The sequence below is a fragment of the Melanostigma gelatinosum genome (assembly GCF_949748355.1).
Source record: "Melanostigma gelatinosum genome assembly, chromosome: 19".
NCBI lineage: Eukaryota > Metazoa > Chordata > Actinopteri > Perciformes > Zoarcidae > Melanostigma > Melanostigma gelatinosum.
In genome coordinates, this window is record NC_136652.1 from 16435238 (window position 1) to 16449442 (window position 14205).

At 40.0% G+C, this 14205-nt stretch overlaps 1 protein-coding gene across 1 annotated transcript; it reads left to right on the forward strand.

Annotated features, from left to right (window-relative positions):
* The first annotated feature begins 2154 nt into the window (after positions 1–2154).
* On the forward strand, positions 2155–13968 carry LOC306793259 (scavenger receptor cysteine-rich type 1 protein M130-like). The gene is made up of 17 exons (XM_079290785.1): positions 2155–2281; positions 2804–2881; positions 3287–3313; positions 3465–3776; positions 5092–5385; positions 5518–5835; positions 7215–7496; positions 7748–8056; positions 8307–8606; positions 9454–9762; positions 10073–10387; positions 11117–11425; positions 11540–11833; positions 11955–12290; positions 12384–12491; positions 13120–13204; positions 13334–13968. Exons 2-17 carry the CDS (start codon positions 2830–2832, stop codon positions 13443–13445), a joined length of 3762 nt encoding a protein of 1253 aa, XP_079146911.1. The 5' UTR covers positions 2155–2281; positions 2804–2829; the 3' UTR covers positions 13446–13968.
* Positions 13969–14205: the final 237 nt, after the last annotated feature.

A 14205-nucleotide genomic window follows, 5' to 3' on the forward strand; every position in this document is an offset into this window, starting at 1 on the left:
TCAGTTATCTAGTGATATAGTTTCTCTAGATGGCATTGCGCTAGCATCCAGCAGCACCGTCAAGAATCTTGGAGTTACCTTTGATCAGGATTTGTCTTTCAACTCTCAGATAAAACTTATTTCTAGGACTGCCTTTTTTCACCTACGTAATATTTAAAAAATCAGGCACATCCTATCTCAAAGCGATGCAGAGAAATTAGTTCATGCATTTGTTACCTCTATACTAGATTACTGCAATTCCTTATTTCAGGCTGCTCTAATAAGTCTCTTAAATCTCTCCAGTTGAACCAGAATGCTGCAGCTCGTGTACTAACAAGAACTAAGAGGAGAGATCATATTACTCCTGTATTAGCTTCTCTGCACTGGCTCCCTGTAAAATCTAGAATAGAATTTAAAATCCTTTTACTTACCTACAAAGCCCGAATTGGTCAGGCTCCATCATATCTTAAAGAGCTGATTTTTGTCTCTTCCCCGGAGTCCTTGTGCTTACCATGCCTACCATGGCCCTGCTGACTCCAACTGCTAATATCACTTTTATTATTACTCACATTACTATTTCATACTACCGATACCATTAATGCACATTATTGACCTGCTTCTTCACCAGAGTCTCTGTGCTTTCTCGCCTCACAGGTTCCTGTGTATCCGGGTTTACCTGGACCAGGTCTTGCCTCCTGCCGTGGTTGTGTCATACATTGAATGTGCTGTAATTACATTGAATGGGTTGTAATTCACTATCCTGTTCTACACATGACATCATTGCACTTCTGTCCATCCTGGGAGAGGGATCCCTCCTCTATTGCTCTCCCACAGGTTTCTTCCTCTTTCCTCCCCGTTAAAGGGTTTTTTTGGGGAGTTTTTCCTGTTCCGATGTGAGGGTCCCGGGACAAGAGGATGCCAAATGTGTACATATTGTAAAGCCCTCTGAGGCAAATTTGTAATTTGTGATTTTGGGCTATACAAAAATTAATTGAATTGAATTGAATTGAATGAACAGGGACACCTGAGTAGAACGGAGTCATCGTTAATGTCGTTAGTAAAAACCTGTGGCTTCTCTTACTTGTTTGGCTTAAAATAAGAACTCAAAATTCTCTTCAACAAACAGCTCAATATCCCTCCACATTTTTATGAGAGCCTTTCTCTTCTCCTTGAGAAGATACAAAATACTTCACTGTGTATTGTGCATACGGTATGTGGACAACAAAGGAGTTGTTTACCAGTTAAGATGTGAATGAGCATGTACGGGATGTACTTGAACTAAAGTGACAAAACTTCAGCATCAAGAGGATGTTTGAGGTCATATTGTGAAATGGTGACAGGATGCAAATTCACTGTGTGGAAACTGATGGCTAAACACCAAAATGCTGAACAGACAAGTCAGTTATGCAACATCACAGACTCATGAAATTGGACAGTAAGAAGAAAATGTCAGGAAAACTAACTGAAGCTTAAACCACATAACATTTAAAATACATTCATTGACACAAATTATCAAAACAGATAGGTATAACCATGACCAACAGATAACAATAGATGTATTCTACTTGCTGTGAATGTAATTTATTACATTGTATTAGTCTGACAGGGACAGTGCTTACTGATCAATAGAAAAATAATATGTAAATGAACCAGTTATCCCAAAAGTTGCTGCTCTCTTTCGCCAAATGTTAAAAAGTCATCTTAAAAGTAGAAAAAACGACATGTGTTGCAGAATTAATGTACATAACATAAGATATATAAGTAAAATATTACAGTACACATCACCAATAAAAAACACACAGTATAACACATGGTACTTAGCTATAAATAAAAAAACAGCAGTAGTTAATGGGTGAAAGTATGCCATTTATTTATACTGAAATATGAACGCATTCCTTGATATTATTAATCTTGGGTCTGGCTGTTCCAGATTGTCTTTTGGGGCACTTTGAGAATGGTTGGGGTTCTTCTGGCAACATAAATTGTGGCTCCAAATGTGCAGCGGTGATATTCTCCACACAATATACACTTAAAATGAAGACACAATACTGCAGTGTTTTGAGGTCTATAACAGGAACTGAACAAATACAAAAATGATTGAGGCTCAGAATTTCAGAAGGGGAAGTGTTCACCATTTCCACGCCCAATGAGTCATGTTGTCGATAAGATGTGGGACAAGTACTGGTTCTGTCCCGCAGAGCGCTTGTGAAAGAACGAAACTCAGTGAATTAAGTTTTGTTGGCTCCGACCATTGTTCTGTTTTTCAGATGAGCAGAAAAACGACATCAAACCATTTTTTAAGGTAAGAAAATGTTTTGTGAAATATGATATTTCCTTTTAAAGCTCAAAGTTTGGTGCATGTAACCTAACAGAGGTTTTGGATACATAATGAGGATGTATTGATAACAAAGACCTGGATTGTTTTGCAACATAATCCTTGTATTGCATTATATTATGAGTAAATAATGCCAAAATATTAACCAGGACTGAACATTTAAGGTTTGATGCATGATATACAGCAAATTCAAACATGAAAAATGACATTTTAGTTTTATGTTGCATGGAAATTAATTATTAAATCAAGGATCTGATGTTTCAGATATGATCAGCATTTTATTTTGAATTGTGTGCTCGTTTAAATAGCTGCCCATCACACTTGTTTGATTTCAAAGGTAAGAGGGCTACTGAATCACTGTTGCAGGTTTTGGAAAGAACTGGAATGCTTCCAAAAATCAACTATAGCTTCTCTTATTCTGCCGAAGACAAATGAGACAGTGAAGAAACACTCTTTTTAACAATACCTTTTTCTTCTGTACCTCGACAGCATTTGATCTACTTTGAAGACACAATATGATCTTCATTACTGCTAAAAAACTACATTTTGTTTATTATCTATCAATAGGTAAGTTTCAGTTTTTTTTTTTATTTACTTCTTTCTTCTGACTTTCTTTTCTTGACTTCTTAAATCAAATCACATGAGTTCAAATAACAGTTTGGTTGCATGCTCGCAAAACCACGAGAAATATAAACTCAACAGAAATGAAGGTCTCATAGTAGAAAATTATCATTCTATGATTTAAACTGTTTTGTTTTTTTGTCTTTGATCAATTTGACAAAGTTGATATTGGACAATTATAAAGTGTGTATTTTTCTAACTTCATGTTACATTTAATGGAGCCTGTCCTGATATGTAACGAATTTGATAAATCACAGCGCTGACATTACAGCGTTACAGCATTTATTGGACAATATTATTTTAAATATTCATGACAAATCTCTGAGCTGAGCATTTTCCTTTCTGCTTTAGGTCTGTTGGGTCTACCACTGCTTACAGGTCAGTAAGCTCAATTTATGTTTCATACCTGAAAACACAAGCATTGATAACATTTTTAGATTTCTACACTCCAATTTAATGAAAGGGGACTTTTCCTTATTGAGTTCATAATGACACAACCTACAGCTACTGTGCTTTTTTTCATTTCTAGAATGTAACAAAATAAAGCTGGTCGGGCCTTCGCGCTGCTCTGGTAGACTGGAGGTCTACAACAGAGACGAATGGGGAACAGTGTGTGATGATCAATGGAGCATTACCAACGCTGACGTGGTTTGTCGAGAGTTAAACTGTGGGACAGTTCTTGAGGCAAAACAAGCCGCCTCTTTTGGAGTGGGAAAGGGCAAGATCTGGTTGGATGATGTGCACTGTACTGGTAGCGAGTCTTCTGTCCTCCAGTGCCCACACAGACCATTTGGGGAAAATAATTGTGGCCACGATGAAGATGCTGGGGTTGTCTGTTTAGGTAAGACTGAGCATATATGGCTGTAACTTTATGTTTATCGAGTAAATATGAGTGGTATCAATCTTCTGATCTCACTCCGCCAGTGAGTAAGTAAGTGTATTTCCCAAAATGTTACATTTTTGACTTTAACTATGAATTAAGTATTTACCTGAAGTCACAGTTGGCTCATTTAATCAAGCATCACAAGGCCCTTCCTCAATTTAGACCTTAAATGAGGAACTGTCACTTGGAATTGGGAAATAAAAGCTGTTGAGAAAAACAGCTAACACAGCATTTATTTTAGCAACTGATCATATTATTGCATTAAAGACCTAACGACTTCATTGTCAGTTGCCAATTTGCGGTTTACTTTAAGATGATTGCTATCTGTGGCGGTAATGTTGTTGCAGCAGAGGCACATCAAGGTCAGCACATGACCGGCTGCTGCAAATGTAAAGTGCAAAGGGCAGGAGGTAGAGATGGGAGGTAAACCAAACAAAGCAACATTAGTGCTTAGCTTTGCTATGATAATGTTGAGGGATATTTTAAAGAATTTGAATATTTAAAGTCGTGTGCCTGAAATTTAGTATTGCACCAAAATAAAGATGGCGGTCAAAAACGAAGCTGCAAATGCGGGGATGTCCTGACTTTCAGTCCCAGGTATGAGTGAAGGTCCAAAAATGCTGGATCCTACATTGCCCATAATGCACTTCCTCTTTATAAACTACTCCTCATGTCAAGTTCACTAAACTCTATGTGTAAAATTGAAGATGTTCCTTTCAAAATATTCTGAACCTGGGGTAGTCATTGCATGTTTTAACAATGTGGAGTCATTTGTGCTATTCAACAGCTTTGTATTAAAACCGTCAAGCGTGATATTTATTTTAGTGCATGGTACTGTACAATACAAAGATTTAAAGGCCCTTAATGAGCTTAACACAAACGTTATTCTAATTGAGAGATTTTGTCGCTCTTGTTTTTGTACAGATTAAACAGACAAGAACACAAAGAGTTTTGTTACAGTCAGACAGATCTAGAATAGCTTTCCAGTCTTTATGCTATGCTAAGCTAAGCTAAACAAAGAGACTCCTGGCTTCTTAATTAGCATGCAGAATAGTTTGGGAGCAGTAATTTACTGCTGGTTGCCTGGCAACTGCTCAGACCCAAGAAATAGTACAACAGATAACATCCTATCAAACAGTGAATGGTAGTTTTTACACTATTTTTGTACACATATGAGTATATGGTAAGAGTGAATTTTAGTAGAGTTTGAGTGATTTTGTAAACATTGGACATTTGTTGATATTATTTGAATGTCTATTCACATCACTTGCAGAACATGTGAGGGTGCTCAATGGAAGCAATCGGTGTAGTGGCAGAGTGGAAGTCTACAACAACGGCAACTGGACAAGACTGTGCAGCAGTGACTGGAGCAAGGAAGATGCTGACGTGGTATGCCGAGAGATGAACTGTGGCACTCCGGTCACCCAGGCTGAAGTACAATATTTTGGAGAGGCACGTGGACTTGGTAGCATCAAATCCAACTGTTTTGGAAATGAGAGCTCCCTCTCACAGTGCACACTTCATGAAAGCAATGAGAGCTGTGTTGATGCCATTGTTCTCTGTTCAAGTAAGTCATCCATCTGTTAAGACGACATCAGTCATTTTGTGTTGAACTTTACGTACCGGTAGTTAGATCTGCTCATTTGGATGGCTTCTAAATATACATGCCCTTGGCTTATTTTGTGTTTCCATCTGACAGACCAAAGTCAACCAATTCGGCTGATGAACGGGACTGGTCGGTGCTCTGGACGACTGGAAATCTATAATGATGGACAGTGGGGAACGATTTGTGATGACGGATGGGGGATGGAGGAAGCAACTGTTGCATGTCGAGAGTTAAACTGTGGGAGTGCTCTCTCGGTCAAGTACAAGTCCGACTTCGGCAGAGGTCACGGTCAGGTGTGGTTGGACGATCTTGAGTGTACTGGTCATGAGAAGTACATCGCCGACTGCCCACACAGAAGTTTTGTAAGACATGATTGTGGCCGCAATGAAGATGCCAGTGTTGTATGCTCAGGTAACAAATACTATACTGTTACTTCAATTACAGTATTCTACTGAAATCCGGTTGGTGGGAATTCTGACGGCACCCCAATTTTCAATGTCAGAGCAATATAACAAGAAACATGGAAAATCACGACGTAAAATAAGAGCTGGAAATACTAGTTATCTTTTCTAGTCTTTTAAAAAAAATGGAAATCCAAGAGACATTCACATGTGGGCATTTGTGTGCAATGGTGATGCATTCACACCTGTTTATGGAAAATATTGATTGAATTTGTTGAGTCTTGAACAAAGGATGAAGAGCTGCAAGGCCGCAGGACCTCTATCCGCTGCGAACGTCTTACTGCGCACGCACAGCGGAAAAACGAGCTGGAACCGGTTCAAAATGAACAACAATATTTAATGTACTCCACGAAATTCACTTACAAACTGAATTAACTATCATTAGTAATGTTCTCGAGAGCAGAGACCACATACACGCATCACCTCACAGTCTGGCGCGGCCGGTTAGCTGAAAAAGCAAGCTGCAGTGATCTGAGGCAAACTCCCTAAAACATTGTCTTTTGTATCCCCTGAGAGTAGGAAGTGTCCGAAACTGTCATAAAACATCTGAATGATCCTCCGTGGCGATTAGTGATTGGCTCCAATTGAATTCTGTCCCCTCACTTTATTGATCCTTTCGTGAAACATCTTAGCTCCTCGCAAAACATCTTGGCTCCCCGTCTCCGTCGTGGTCACGTTTGGCTTTTGACCCATCCCACTGGCCCCATCCTCCATCGATGAGGTCGCCTCCATTTGCTGCTGCATGTCTGTGAAACCTCACTCAGAATCCCTATCTGACCCTCAAGACTTACAGTGTTTTAATACCGACTATACTTCTATGATTTAATACATTCAATGAGTTAATATACTGGAACATATAATATCCTCTATAAGTGAGGATATTGTAAACATAATACATTCCATATGGAAACATATTGTGATTAACATATTTATTATTGTGACACTTCTACTCACCCCTAGGGGTGCTATTTAATCCTACTTATGTTTTTAATACTGAAATCCTTCACAGTTTTTGCATGCATGTCTGCTATATATGTACTTGCTGGCTCAGCAGTTTACCCCCTGCTGATATTTACTGTGGAATTTGATTCAACATTACCGTACTTTCAAATTTCTACTAGAAAACTACTAAAGTAGAAAATCCTCCCGCAGCCTGTCTCAATCATCCTTTGCTGTTCCTCTTTTTTGTAGTTCTTTGGTGCAATATCACAGATTCAGAAGCAATTACAGTTTGTTATACTTAGTCGCGATATCCTATTATATTGTATTTCATTGCTGAAATGTTAATATTTTACATTTTAACATTTTAAATACAATACTGCTTTCCAGAATCAGTCAGACTGCTCAATGGGACTGACCGCTGCTCTGGCAGAGTGGAGGTCTTCCATGACGGCCAATGGGGGAAAATGTGTAACAACTGGGGCAATGAAGAGGCTGCAGTGGTGTGTCAGGAGCTCGATTGTGGAATCAAATCCCAAGAAATCTTCCATTTTGGTGACAGCGGACTGAGAGGGTACACAAGTAGATGCTCTGGCAATGTGAGCTCCATCTCCCAATGCACACTTCAAGAATACACAGGGAGATGTGAAGGTGCTTCTCTTTCATGTGCAGGTAAGACACAAAATACAGCAATATACTGAGCTGAAGCACTGTTCAATGAGAATAACAAAGAACATGTGGTCATTAAAACAAGATCGGTGCATTAAATCTTATTAACTTGTGAATATTTTGACCTGATGGTGGCAATAAGTAACTATAAAAACTACTTAACTGAGTACATTTGAAAGTCCAGTTAAAGCCTAATATTTCAGAATTTGGCTTTAACTTGTGAGTACCTGTAACATGAGTGGTGTTGTTCTCAGGTGGTCTAAGGCTTGTCGATGGCACTGACCGATGCTCCGGCAGAGTGGAGGTTCAGCATGATGGCCAGTGGGGAACAGTGTGTGATGATGAGTGGGACATCAGAGATGCTCAGGTGGTGTGCAGAGCCATGGACTGTGGAACAGCTCAGACAGCCAAAGGCAGTGCCTTCTTTGGTGAAGGCCAAGGGGACATCTGGCTGGATGATGTACGCTGCTTCGGTAATGAGACGTCCCTTTTGCACTGTCGACATCCCACCCTCGGAACAAATGACTGTGGCCATGGTGAAGATGCTGGCGTGGTGTGCTCAGGTATCATCTTGGTTATTACTCTGTTATGAGCAGGTTTTTTTACTTTATTTCACACAATATTATACTTACAACTGTCTCCCCTAATGCCTCAAATGAATATTAAGCTTAATATTGTCAAGAATTAAACTGTTGTATAACATTTATTTCTACTACAGTATATCAACCAGAATATCAATTTGAATCCCAGGTATTGTTTTCAAATGTGTCCGAACACCAACTAGTGGTTGATTCTATCCCCTTTGCATTCCAGCTGACATTAGCCTGATCAATGGGACTGACCAGTGCTCAGGCAGGGTGGAGTTCTACCATGGTGGACAATGGTCATCAGCAACTGATGTTAACTGGGGAACGAATGAAGCTGCAGTGGTGTGCAGACAGATGAACTGTGGAGATCCCGTCAAGTTCTCAGGATCATATGGCCAAGGTGGACAACTTAAATGGTATAGGATCAGTTGTAGCGGTAGAGAGAGCTCTCTCTCACAGTGCACACTGGTAGAATATGTCAGGACCAGCCAGGATCGCATTGAAGAGGCATCTGTCAAATGTTCAGGTGAGGCGGGAACTTAAATTTAGATTTGAAATATCCTCACTTATTGTGTCAGGAGATATAAACTGAAATCATACAGAATTAAAAAAAAAAAAGATTTGGCGAAACCTTTTTTGGACATATGCGTGGAAACAGTATTTAAAATGAAGTGTCATGCTGCATTCACATGGAATCAGGCAGAAAGAAGACAGACAACCCCTTCTGGATGGCACAAGAAACAAATAAACTGTATGACGGAATGGATTTTGACAACAGGTTTGAGGTGGAGCAAGTGCAAGTGAAACATCTTTATTGATTCATTTGGGAAAACAAACAATCTCATGCTCGAAATGCTCAAAATGTTGACAGTTGACAGTTAATCGATATCACTCAGTTAATCGATATCACTCTTTTACAAAGAATGTACTTATTTTATGAAATGACTCAAGTAATTCATTTTAGCTTTAAAAGGCAGCTTTCCTTTAACAATATATTGCAAACTTAAAAAACGTCCGTTTAACAAACTATCACTAGGCTCTGAAAGGAGGGGGGGGGGGCTAGCTAGCCTAAACTACCTCACTTCAACGGGTCAAGACAATATGACAATATGACAAATGACCAGACGATCAAAAGTCAAAGCAATGAGTCCAGTAGCTAAATGACCAGCAACCTCATTACTTCATAGGTTACCTTGTGACATGACATGGAGTAACTAACGTAGTCACAGAATAATAAAAGAGGTGCTGAAATTACAAATGGGACGATGCACAGACGAGCAATGTATTGTAGGTCATTTCAATTATGACCAAAAAGTACACATAGAAACATAGACCAAATTTGAACTTAATATTCGTATAACTGTCATTTCAAGGTAATGTGAAGTTGTCCGATGGGCTCAATCGTTGTGTTGGAAGAGTGGAGTTCTTCGACAAAGGCCAGTGGGGGACCGTGTGTGGCGAATCCTGGGATGTGAATGACGCAAATGTGGTGTGCAGACAGCTGGGCTGCGAGAGGACTCATGAGATCACCACCATTGCCGAATATGGCCATGGCACAGGACACACCTGGACCAATCAAATTGACTGCAATGGACCGGAGTCAACACTGAGTCAGTGCCAACTAAGGCCATTTAGAAACAACACTTGCAATACCACCTCAATTGCTGGTGTCGTCTGCACGGGTAAGAAAAAACATATTGTTGTTAAATTGTATCTCTCCTATTTCTTTGTATTATTTGATGTATGGTTTTTAAATTTTTCATAAAACTTGTTTCTACATACTGTATTGCCGCTTTCAATCTCTTGCCCACATTGTTTAGTTTATTTCGGTTTAGTTGCTTTCATGTCACCTAAATATGTCCATGTTGTTAAAGTTATACTTCATTCATGTTCTTGTTTTAATATTATTCATCCGCCATTTCTTTGACTACATTCAAATTCATTTAAAATGTCTGATCCTGTATAATTATTTTAGTTTACTTGACTTTACAGGAGGTCTGGAGGTCCGCTTGGCCAATGGTAAGGATGAGTGCTCTGGCAGAGTAGAGGTTCGTCATGGCGACGTGTGGCAAACGGTGTGTGACACCGACTGGACCACGGGTAAAGCTCAGGTGGTGTGTGACCATCTGGGATGCGGAAATGTAGTGAGCGCTCCCGGCGGTGCCCATTTTGGCCAAGGCATTGGATCAGTAGTCGAGGCTAGCAATTCATGTTTTGACAATGCGACATCTCTTCAGCAATGCTCACTCAAAGGTTTCAGAGGAGCCGGGTGTGGACACGACCACGATGCTGGCACTGTCTGTGCAGGTAAAGCCTTTTCAATAATCTATTCAAAATGATCACACACAGTTGGACAAATAAGATAAACAATTCAGCGTTTGTTTCACAAATGTATTTTTGTTACACGTACAGAGTAAAAACAGTGTTTGAGTTGAAAATGATTATATGTACCTCCAATCATGGCTTAAAGACGTTTGACATTTCAGGGAATACACTAATTTGCTTTGGTGTCAAAAATTTGATGAGAAGATTGATACAACTCTCACTTCTCCAAAGTAAATAAGTAGCTGGAGCCGGCAGCTGGTTGGCTTAGCTTAGCATAAAGACAATTGAAAGAAAATTGTGTAACAGCTACCCTTTGTGAATTATAAATCTGATATTATCGCCAGCTGGTTCCCCGTTTCCAGTCTTCATGCTAAGCTAAGCTAACCAGCTGCTGGCTTCAGTTAAATGTATTGTAACTAACCTTCAGCACGAAAGCTAATTACAATATATCCTAAAATGTCAAACTATTGCTTTAATGTTTCATTTGCATGACAAAGGTGACATATATTACACCAAGTCATATTCCACATCATTATGTTTCTGTATGTCAACCTTTTTTCCCTTTATGCTGTCAAAATTAGCTTTTGATATGATGGTGGGACAAGCGGTACTTTCAAAATACATTGCATTCACTTTGTGTTTTAGAATGAATGTGTATTAACACACAAATATGCAAGTAAACTCCACTTTTACACTTTTTTTCATATGCAGAACACATTCGGTTGGTCGGCGGCTCAGGTGAATGCTCCGGTAGAGTGGAGGTCTTCTATAAAGGCCAGTGGGGAACTGTGTGTGATGATGAATGGGCAATGGGCAATGGCAATGTGGTATGCAGACAGCTTGGCTGTGGTCATGCAACCTCGGTTCCTGGAAGTGCCCACTTTGGCCCAGGCACTGGTCCAATATGGCTTGATGATGTGGAGTGTACAGGCGAAGAGGCCGCCCTCACACATTGTAGGCATCCCATTTTTGGACAAAATAACTGCGGGCATGGTGAAGATGCTGGTGCTATCTGTTCAGGTAAGAGACCTGGCTCATTTTCTATCTGTGAGTGAAGTCATTACCTCTCAGCTGGTAGATGAAGCTGCGTGGGCTGTTGTGAGAAAACCAACTGCAACTTATTATCTGTTTCAGGTTCTCTACAGAAGCCGCAAATCACTTTGAGTCCTTCTCCAGAGGTAAACTGGGGTGACAGAGTTGAGATCACCTGCACTTTAGAAACAGAACACTTGGGTGGGAAATTTGTCCTGAAAAGGAGCCAAGACTCATTTAAAATGGAAAGATACTCTGAGAACGAAGCTGCAACCTTTGCCTTCCCCACAGTGGACTTCAGCAAAACGGGCTCATACTTCTGTGAATATCAAAAGAAATTGCCCAATCAAGTCATCGATTATCCTCAAGGAAATACTGCAGATCTCTCTGTCACAGGTCAATACTTGCCTGCTTTGTTTGTCCAGTTGAACATGATTGTCGGAAGTTTGACTGCAATGATTGCAAACATGTTTTATGATCGAAATGAGTTTGTAGAAATCTGTCTTCTACTCTGCAGTGAAACTGGAGAAGCCCAGCATCTCCCTGACATCTCCTAATGCAATGGTGATCTACAGCCCTGACAAAATATCCGTCACCCAAGGCAACAGCTTCTCCATCACTTGCTCTACTCATTCCAGATATCCTGGAGGTTTCTTCTATCTGACAGAGTCTAAGTTGAACACCACTGAAGCGACAGCAGCATTTGGCCACTCAATCTTGTACTTGGCATCCTTTGAATTCCCACTAATAGATTACAAAAGCCAAGGAGAGTATTACTGTGTCTACGGTGTTAACATCTCCTCAAGGTCCTTCTGTTCTGTTCCCTCCAAGTCACTCCAAGTAACTGTAGTCGGTAAGATCCAAAGAGCCCATGAGAGTTTATTTGTCTTATTATAGCTAGTTTTCCCATCACTAACTCTTCTACTTGATCTTTTAACCCCTACAGCAACATCATCCTCAGTCGCATTAGGAGTGGTTATGGGTGTGCTTGTGGTGCTGCTACTTGTGCTGGTTATAGGTTACCTGGTCTGGAGAAGGAGAAGGTGGGGTGCTGGTAAGTTGCAGCAATACACACTTTCATATTACAAAATGCCCCCAATGCCCCCTTTGTCTTATTGTTATATAATGCGTCTAGATTGTTTGAAGCTGCACCAAGTAATATGTTGATATTAACAATGTAAAACAGTGAAATTATAATGTGAAAGTTGCAGCTTGTAGTGACAAACCAACTGATAATTATCTCTCGATTGTGCAGTTCTCCCCAGCTCAGAGCATATTTCATCTTTCAGCACATTGGTTTGGTTGTATGGCCTGGGACTCACAGTTATAATGCGTCGGTCTTGGGTTTACATCTTGTTTCCACTGACTCCCAAGAGGTTCAAGACTGAATAAAAAAAGATATTATGTAACCCACAAAGAATGATGATATGACCTGCCCAGCACTAATTGGCAGACGATTAATATTAGCACCTGAATACTTGAATACAAAGTTAATGCTGATGTAGCTCCTCGCTTTGGAGGGGGTTAATATGTCAATGTTAAGTTTACAGCTTGTTGTGCTGCCCCAAGTGGCCCAAAATAAATCTGATAACGCAGGTCTAAAGATGACATTGACCTAGTTGCTCCGCATTCCTCCAGTGTTTGATGCAGCTCAAATGTTTTTTCTTTTTTTTGCTCTTCAGGTACCGTGGTTCAGTTTATTGATCGGTTTGGAGGAGCAATAATGCCAGATATGGAAGACAGGAGCAATGGAGCATTTGATGGAAGGTACTAAAAAAAAAAAACGTAGCTGATGTTATTTACTAAGATACACTTTTTATTTTATATCAAGCAACTTTAAAGACATCCTTGTGATTGCAACTGTCACCCTCCTTATCTCCCTCCTTATGCACACAGTCGCGGCCCAGAAGACTTCAATGCTGATGTTGATGACTCTGTTGAGAGGGTCCCTGAAGACCTGGCTGGGAGAATGTGTTATGAGCTTGAACCACTCGTTCTCTCGGGATGACCAAATGCCTCAAGGAATCAATAACCTATGTCATGCAATTTTGCTGAATTTAAAGAGTAGCATGGCAACTGGCTGTTTTATGACTCTCTCTGGCTGAAAGTTTTAAGTCTGTTGCACCAGAAACCACACCAAACAGTGATCGGTTCGTCAACACGCCCTGACTTACACTTCTACATTCCTGCAGTAAAGAGAGAAGGGACCACTGAAGATGTCATTTTGAATAACATACATGACACTTGTTTAAACGGGCAACACTTATTTTCATACTCATTCCTGAAGTGATTTTTGTTTTTCTGCGAGATTCTGCCAATCACAAAGCTAAGGTCCACTGTACTGTGGGAAGATACTGATTACATTGTCTTTGTATTCCTTGAAAAATTGCTTTTTTTGTTGTATGTGACCTGATCAATACATTTGTATTTCTTACAACACTTGCACCTTTTTATTTGTCATATATACCATCAACAACAGAAAGGAATTCCTAACTTGTGTAAATCCTGCGCATTAAAATAGTCACGTTTGATCTGTTCCTCATTAACTTGTCTTTGAACTTGTGGGACGATCATCCTGCTTGTGACATGAGCGCCCTGTCAGTCAGGTTTTCATTGGCCCCTTGCCCCGGATGAGTTGTACGGTAATTTCCCATCACTGAATGATGCAAATCTTTGTGTCTAATGATTTACCCAGACATCAATATGTGCTTAACCTGCTGTCCAAACCTCAGTATCATCAGTTCTGACATTAGAGAATACTGATTGGT